Below are 9,031 nucleotides of genomic sequence, written 5' to 3' on the forward strand. Positions count from 1 at the left end.
ACTCCGGAGGACGATGGAGGACAGGAGGGCCTGGCGTGATGTGGTCCATGGGGTCGCAAAGAGTCAGACTCGACTGTGTGACTGTGTATTAAAGTGGATGATTAAAGAGTACTGAGTGTATTTCGAATTTTCTCAAAATTTCTGGGTGTCCCTCCCCTCAAAATACCCCCCTTGGATTCAAAACTGCTAGAAATTTTATCTCTAATTTAATTTTTATTTCATTTCTATACAACCGATGCAAAAACAGATGCCAATTTAACTGAAATAAGGACAACTACCATTTTGTCCTATGTGTGAAGAAAACCATAAAAGAAGCTGAACTTTCAGACTGACCCAGAGTTGTTTTGGAAATTGAGTAATATCCAGTGACGTCCCATCATCCAAACAGGACTGACATTTTGATGGATCACCACGGTCTGCTTTCACAGCCTCCTGCCTTCAACCACAGCCAGGAGAGATTTCAAGGAGGACATTTCCTTCTCCCACTGTGGGAGACCACACCTGCTTGGTAGAAGTTCTAATGCATTTATGAAATCTTACAGCTGGTCAGGCTAGTTTTTAAAAATCAGCTCACGTCTTATACAGTAACATTAAAAAGATGAGTGTTGCCTTAAATGTGAGCTATGAATAGTAGGTGCACTGAAGTCACAGCTGGTTTAAGGAGCAAAGGTTGTCAGCAATGCTCCCTCTAAGCTGTGAAATCTTGTGGGCAAGAATTCTACTTTGTGTTTGTGAGCTACTGGCATTAAAGTTGTGAAGAAGTTGATTTGGCTACTGCATAAATTAGTTTGCTCTGGAGCCATCCTTCCTGAGCTAAGACAAGAATGTGTGAGCCGGAGGCTAAAAAACTGTGAGCTGGCTCACACAAAGGGAACACTGGTTGTCAGCCGTTTTAATCCCCCCCTCCAGCATTTCTAGGACTCTTGTTACATACTGTCCCGAGGGCAAGACTCCCCAGGGCTGGCCACCGCCGCTTGGGACTCCGGTGGCACCGCCCACCTGAGCACCGACGACAAAGGAACCTACCGGAGGCAACCCTTCCTGCCCTCCCTTTCATGATCTGCCTCAGTTCACAGAATCAGCATTGCTGTCAGATGGACATCCAGCCTCTGTTTGAAAACCTCCAAAGGAGAGCCCACAGCTCCCGGGACCCGTCGAGGCAGCTCCGCGGCGCCTGGGCAGAGCCTCCACCGGGGAGTGGCCAGCGCAGGAGGGGGGTGCCCTGGGAGGAGTGGAGACGACCACAGGAGAGGGCCCGACCACAGCACAGAGCGGCACGGAGGGAGAGAGATGTGGGACGGGCAGGGAAACTAGGGCTGGAAGGAAGCCACACTCCAGCCCAGCATCCTGGTACAAGAGGAGGGGGCGGGGCCATAACTGGGGTGGGAGGGCGGACCACAGAAAGGAGAAGGTGATACGGGGCGGGAATAAAAGGGGGAATAGAAGCGGAGGCCGGGGAGGAGAAAGCAACACTGACAGCACCGAAGGGAGAAGCGAGAGAGAGACGTGTCTGAGTGTGCCCAGGGAGTGCGGAGGGTGGTGACGTAACCTCCTGCCCTCCCGAACATCTGAGGCCTCTGTGGTTCCCCCTTCCCACTCCTCGGGAGGCAGGCCGCGGTGGCGTATAAGTCGGAGCAGCAGGGGGCCAGCGACAGTGACGAGGGGTCGTCGAGCTCATGTGACACATACAAATTCCAATTCTTGGGGGAAAGTTCTTCAAGGACAGCCACACTCCAATGGAAAGTGCCAACAAATCACAGCCAACTTAGGGTTACCCTGTATGGTTTTCAAAGCAAAAGGTGAACAGAGGTGGTTTGCTACGGCCTGCCTCTGCGTAGCAACCCTGGACTTTCATGGTGGTCTCCCATCCAAATACTAACCAGGGCTGACCCTGCTTAGCTTCCTAGATGTGACGAGATCAGGGTTGGCCTGGGCCATCCACACTCCAATACTGTACCACAGATTTCTTGCAAGAAGCTACCTTTCTGTCCGCTTGCTCTGAATTCTCAGTGGCCTCCAGTACAGGGTTTGCTCGTGACCTCTTCTTACCTTTGGTGCAGGGGCTAACTCCAAATCTGAGGCTGAATCCGATTCCACCGTAGCCTTGACGCCAGCCGCTTCCGATTGGGATTTGTTCTCTGCGGACCTACAAAGAATGTGTTTGCAGACACGTCATGGCAACACCAGCAGAGCAGACAGGAGAACAAATGCCCAATAATCTACTAGGTTGATCCAACCTGGATAATGATGACCGTGTCCTCGGCCTTAGAGGGGTCAATAAGAGAGGCCGTAAATCGGAGGGAGAGCTTTGTGTGCGAAAGGTCAAAGGTTCGATCTCTTGTTCAAAGGGCGGTGGGACTGGGAATAACCTTTCTCTGCCCGAGACCTTAGAAAATAGGTCCTGTGCTTTTGGAGCCCCTGGACTTCCCCACTGAAGCTACCAGTCACCTGGGCGATAAGCCCCACATGGAAATTGCCACTGAGGTAACTGGCAGCGGCTTGAGAGTGGACGTCTTGAGAGACCTGATGTCTTGCAAGGCTGAGTGGACATGGGAGGAGTTTGTCAAAAACCCCACATCTGCACCCACCTCAGGACACCCCAGGTCACAGAATCAGAAGGAAAAGTAGTAGAATACATTGGATTTATACCCCGCCCTTCAGCTTGGGAGTCTCAGAGAGGCTTACAATCTCCTTTCCCTTCTCCTCTCCACAGCAGACACCCTGTGAGGTAGGTGGGGCTGAGAGAGCCCTTTCAAGGACTCCTCTTGAGAGGACGGCTCTGAGGGAACGGTGGCTGACTCAAGGTCACGACAGCAGCTCCATGTGGAGAAGTGGGGAATCAAGCCTGGTTCTCCCAGATTAGAGTCCGTGCGTTTACCCACTACACCAAACTGTCTCTCTTTCAGAACCGGCCTTTTAGTGGCAACACTGTCTGTCTTGGAGATCTCCTGGCTTGCCAGCATCACCTTCTTTCTAGGCAACTTGTGCAGTGAATAGCCTCAGAGCAGGATCCCGGTTACTGTGCTGGCTTCTCCCTCCTAGGCTGGTGGAAGGCCTCAATTGTCAGTTGATCCCCTCCAATGTAAATAACTGACAATCGGCTGCCCATTGAACGATAAAAGCTGCTGACTGAGGCCTGCCTAACAGTGGGGCTATCCCTGAGTGAAGGTCAAAAAATGTGTTTTTACCAGATAAATTCTTTCGATGGAGCTCTAGAAGATGAAGGTTTTCTCTCAGGCACCGGGAAGCCTTTGCTGGCCCTGTCTCCATGAAACTTCACTTCATCCCATTTCTCTAGCTGCGCCTGAATGTTGACTGAGGAAGAAAAGAAGAAAACGAGATCACGTGAGGGAGATGCAGCTCGGAGAGGTACTGCTTTGCCTCCAGATCCTAGAAAGGCTGGGAAAGACATTGAGTTGGATCCAGAGTACATTCACTCAATGAAACTGCAGAGCAGTCAAGTTAGAACAGATACAAGGAAATACTTCTTCACCCAAAGAGTGATAGACACATGGAATTCTCTGCCACAGGAGGTGGTGGCGGCCACAAGCATGGACGGCTTCAAGAGGGAATTAGATAAACGTATGGAGCAGAGGTCCATCGGTGGCTATTAGCCACAAGGTATAGATAGGAACTCTCGGTCTGGGGCAAGTGATACTCTGTATTCTTGGTGCTGGGGACGGACGGACAGTGGGAGGGCTTCTAGTGACCTGGCCCCACTGGTGGACCTCCTGATGGCACCTGGTATTTTTAGCCACTGTGTGACACAGAGTGTTGGACTGGATGGGCCATTGGCCTGATCCAACACTGGCTTCTCTTATGTTGTTTTGTTATTTTCTGGTCATGCGAGGCACTTTTCTCAGTGGAGCAGTGGATTTCCTTGCTGGGATCTTAATTCCCAAGTGGGTGGCGCCCAATCTGGATCAGGAAGACAGTGTGTTGGGGCTTCAGCCCCCCCGGGCATCATTTTCCAGACCTGAAACAGTCCCATTGGGAGGCTTCAAATATACTGATCAGGTCAGGGAATTCAGACACAGCCCAAAGAGTGTAACATGTAGTTTGGCCCAAAGTATACAGGTTGGGTAGGCAGAAAGCAAGTAGGCATAGGCACAGACTGTGATGGCCTCAAAGCAGCATCAATGCCCTGAAAGGCCAATCAAAACACATTTCACACACGTTTTCAGCTAACGTCAAAACTCAAAGTGTATCTCTGCCCAAATTCAAACCTGCAGAAGGCGGCCTCTTCCGGCCATCCCCCCACCGGATGAAATGTGGCTTCAGGAGCCATCCCCAACACCATCAGGAACTAAGCTTGTTAACAGACACCACTGAGGATGCCTGCCAGATATGTTAGCAGAAGCATATAAGCTCTGAGCATATAAGAAAGTGAACGAAAGGAGGAGAAGTGTGTCAGGGTTAGGCTGGAGTCAGGAGAAAGGGAGGGAACCTTGGTAGGATATAATGCCACAGAGTCCACCCTCCAAAGGACCCGTTTTCCCCAGGAGAACTGATCTTAGTCATCTGAAAATCAACTGTAATAGCGGGAGATTTCCAGGTGACACCCGGGCTGGCCCATAGCTAACGTGGGGCCCGTGGGGCCTGGCCCCCTGGTCTTTCTCCTGGGCCCTCTCCTTCCCGGGCTGCCCCCAAAGTGCCCCAACTTGCCACCTGCATTGTGCTTTGATTTAATTAGTTGGCGGGACCCCCCCCAGGCCCCCTCCCAAAAAACTCCCTAGCTACAGGGCTGCACCTGGAGGTTGGCAAACCCTGTTGGGGGGGGGGTCAATGCACCTGCATATAAATGGACAAAACACGGACACAAAATGCCCAAACATCATATCCCTTCTGTTCCCCCTCCGCCCCCATAACCAGCTATCCAGATGGTAAATGTTGCCGAATATATTTGAGATTCATCAGATTCCTGTTGCAATTATTACAAAAAAGGCAAAGATCTTTGGATAAATTTTTATGGGCAGGTAAAAAGGCACGTATTAATTTTGGCACCATGCGTAGATTAAAGGGGGATGGAGAGTTACAGTATTCAGACCTTCAGAAATATTATGAAGCTTCACAGCTAGTGTATGTCACCAAAATGATCAAATATGAAACCAAATGTGACTGGATTATTATATGCCAAGAGTTTACTAATACTAAATCTTTGAAAGATATGATATGGAATGCATCCTGTGAGAGACCTTATGCTATTCAACATAATGAATTCTTATGTTCTCTGTTGTTGGTCTGGGATGGGTATAGGAAAAACATTATTACCAGAGACGTCTTTTTTCCACATAATGAATTCTTATGTTCTCTATTGTTGGTCTGGGATGGGTATAGGAAAAAATTATTAGCAGAGATGTATTTTTTCCTCTTCTTTTTAAAACCAGGGATGGTTTTTGCCTGGAAATCAGCACTCATTTTATTCATTATGGAGGAAAGCCAAATTGGAAAGGCTCATAGACATCTCTAATAAAAGGGGCCTTGTGGATAAAATTGAGCTTGAAGGTAAACTGAATAATAACCTGCATTGGTATAGATATCTTCAATTAAAAAACCTAGCTGAATGTTTAAACTTGTTCCAACTTAGGGGAGCGGTGGCACAGAGGATTTATCCTCTGGTTAACATCTGAACTGAACAGAGTTTCTGTCACTTCTAGCCCGCGCTGGTGTGAGCTACCAGCCTTGTCCCCAGCTCGCCGTCCACCCAGCGGTTTGAAAGCTTCGGCGAGTAGATAAAATGGGTACCACTCCTTAGAGAGGGTGGGCACACTAAACCCCTGCAGGGGAGGTGTTAGCCGGCGAATGGAATGTCCAGCTCATAAGCTCGTAAGCCTGGAAAAAAGACCTCTTCGGCATTAAGAAACCTGTGATGGGCCAATCCAGCCAGGCGGTGCCAGTGCGGCACTACGACTCAAAAAGCAGCCCAGGAAGAACCAACGTCGTCAAGCCAAGCCGAAGTGAATGCTGTCCGGAACATGTCTGAAGCTTTCAGCTGAACAAAATCCCCGTCGGCTGCAAATGTGTGCGATTTAAAGAATTGTATGTTGTTCTCCCTTACCCCTATGAAATTGTTAGTCCCTTGTGTGAAACCTGTGTAACTGTAAATCGCTCAGAGCCAGCAGCTCTGCCCGATTGAGCGATCAATAAATCGAAAGGTATTATTATGATTATTATTATAACTCAACCATTTACAGCTCTAGAGCAAATACTGAATTCCTCTGGACAGGTAAAACGGGGCACACTTTCCACAATATATAAAAATTTGATATCTTTGGATAGTGCTAAACAGACATCATATCAAAAAAGTAGCAAAGCAGCTGTCAGTTGGAATTATCAGATCAATGGTCTCAGATCTGGTCACCTATCTTTAATACCTCTTCATTTGATATAAAGCTTCAGACCTTTAAAATTCTCTCTCATGGATATTTAACCCCTCTTCAGTTGTCTCATATGTCTTCTAAATGTGCTCTATTGTGCTGGAAAAGGTGTGGAGAAGTGGGTTCATTTGAGCATTGCTGGTGGAGGGGCAAGGTCTTTAAAATTCTCTGTGTGGAGAAGTTAAATCAGATTTATATTATGACTGGTTTTAATATACCTATGGAACCAAAACTCTTATTTTTAAACTACTGGTCAGATCTAGATATCCCAAAATCTACCAAAGAATGAATAGTAACATTATTGATTGCAGCAAAAACAGCTATAGCTGCAAAATGGAGAGAGAAGGCAGAGCCTTCCATACATATGTGGCATAAACAAGATATAGAATCTATATATAATGGGGAAAAATCACTGATCAAAGTACTCAAAGTAATATGGATAGGGATATATATCCAAATTTGTAGTAAAGTGGTTTCCTGTGTTAGGTTATTTGGCTTTTCACAATGTGGTTCCTAGAAATTGGTTCCTATGAACTTGCTTAATATATCTGACATTAAAAAGGTTGAATGATACGTTTGTCAGTTGGATGATTATCACAGAGATGTATTGATAGTGATGATAGAGACAGAGAAGAGGAGGTCATTTCTGGGGGATCGCCCCACCCCCAGCTTCCGGCTGCCCTGCTTCCGGCCCTCATTCAGCCAGGAGGAGGCAGGAGAAGAGGGAGGGTAAGTTGCTTCCTCCCTGCCTCTCCCCACCCCTGCCTGCCTGGGGCCAGGGAGGGCCTTCATATCTGACATTAAAAAGGTTGTATGATACATTTGGCAGTTGGATGATTATGACAGAGATGTACTGATAGTGATGATAGAGACAGAGAAGTATTTTTGTATGAAGTTCTATGCATCTTGTATGTTCAATATCTTACTTATCACAAGGCTGCACGATACTCTTGTGTTCCTGTTTTGTATATATGTTGTAATAAACTCAATAACATTTTTTTAAAAAAGAGAGAAAAGGAGATTAAAGTATTAAGGATCATTAGGACATGGTTGCAGTTGAATTGAAGACAGACACCTTTGCTTCAAAACTCCATGCAGGACATTCTATTGCGGTATAAATGAACACAGGCAGGGAAGAGCCTGCAGGAACGCCTGGCTGCTTGATTGAAGGGGCACTTAGGGCCAAACTAAATGTTGTCTTTGTTAAAAAATGTAGTAAAACCCACATGTAGTTGTAAACACACATGTAGCAAGGAATGCAAGGGGGACACTTTCAGGAGAGAATTTACCGCAGGAGGGAGGGAGAGTGCTTATTCCCTTCTGTATCAGCCGGTGCTAAAGACCCTCACAGAGGAAAAATATAGAATATACTCACATGAACAGGGCTCAGAGAGGAATAGCCTTTGCAACTCCATCTTTGTTACAGGCTGGCCCTTGCCTTGAGTTCTGTGAGGGAACGGCTGTCAGGTCACCCCCAAGAGAATATTCCTCTCTCTCATGCTTGTTAGCAGTTTTATCTGGGAAGCCTGGTTTGTTTTCTCTCACCACTAGATGCCAGGTGCAAGATGGCCTGGCTCATCCTAGTGTTTGGGATAGCGTAATTAAAGATTTTTTGACTTGTAGCCATCAATTAGGGTATAAGTTGCTTAGTTTTAGCTATGTAGCTTGTCTTGAAGTCTGGCTAAATTTCGCTCTGTGTGTGTGCGTTCGAGACCCAGCAGATGGAAGCTTAGCCTGCAGATTTCTATCACTGCTTATTAAAACCTCCTTCTAAGCAAACCTGGATCTTGAATCTTGTTTCTTTGGGATTTCTGTGAACCTGGAACTCCTAGGCAGAGCTCCAAACAAGAGCCACTTTCGGATAAAGTAAAAGGTAAAGGTTCCCTTGCTCGAAAGCCAGGCGAATCCGACTCCAGGGTTGCGGTGCTCATCTCCGTTTCAAAGCCGAAGAGCCAGCGCTGTCCGAAGACGTTTCCGTGGTCATGTGGCCGGCATGACTAAACACCGAGGCGCACGGAACACTGTTACCTTCCCACCGAAGTGGTACCTATTTATCTACTTGCAATTTCTTGCTTTCGAACGGCTAGGTTGGCAGGAGCTGGAACTGACGGTAGTTAGAAACGCCGAAAAGTAGCAGAGACTCTGTTTAAGTATGTACAGAGTATTTACAGTTTATTTACACTGGAATATATACAAAGTCCTTTCTGAGTCAAACTCACTGTTCACTCCGACAAGGTGCTCCGCAGACAAGCGATCCCACAAAGGAGATGTGTAGTACTGTACAGTTCTCAATATATAGGTACATAGACCAATCAGGTTGCAGCAATTTACATTTAGCTGACTCATGGTGATTATGGCAGAGTCTGATGCAATCGGCCAGTCACCTGACCCCTGACTGTCACTTCTAGATCAGACGGATCTAATACTGCTGCTCATGGCTGACTGACAGCTTGCCAGTACTATTACAAATACTGACAGGAACTAGAGAGGGGAGCTCACTCCGTCATGCGGCACCCGGGTCTCGAACTGCTGAACTACTGACCTTCCACAGCCTGCAGTTCAGCGTCTTAACCACTTGAGCCACCGCAGCTCCTTACTTTTGGATAAGGGGGATTTTAATTGGGAACGTATGCTGGTGGAAAGGGGTACAATAT

The 9,031-nt window shown here is 47.3% G+C and overlaps 1 protein-coding gene across 1 annotated transcript in view; it reads right to left on the bottom strand.

Moving 5' to 3' along the window:
* Positions 1–9,031, bottom strand: part of PEX5L (peroxisomal biogenesis factor 5-like) — a gene marked incomplete at its 5' end in the record, with an annotated part of 59,474 nt that overhangs the window by 47,612 nt on the left and 2,831 nt on the right. The window contains 2 exon segments of the mRNA XM_015423345.1: positions 2,050–2,146; positions 3,189–3,315. Of these exon segments, the coding sequence (XP_015278831.1) occupies positions 2,050–2,146; positions 3,189–3,315 (224 nt within the window).

The sequence above is a fragment of the Gekko japonicus genome, unplaced genomic scaffold (genome assembly GCF_001447785.1).
Source record: "Gekko japonicus isolate JY-2015 unplaced genomic scaffold, Gekko_japonicus_V1.1 scaffold1556, whole genome shotgun sequence".
In the NCBI taxonomy this organism is placed as follows: Eukaryota; Metazoa; Chordata; class Lepidosauria; order Squamata; family Gekkonidae; genus Gekko; species Gekko japonicus.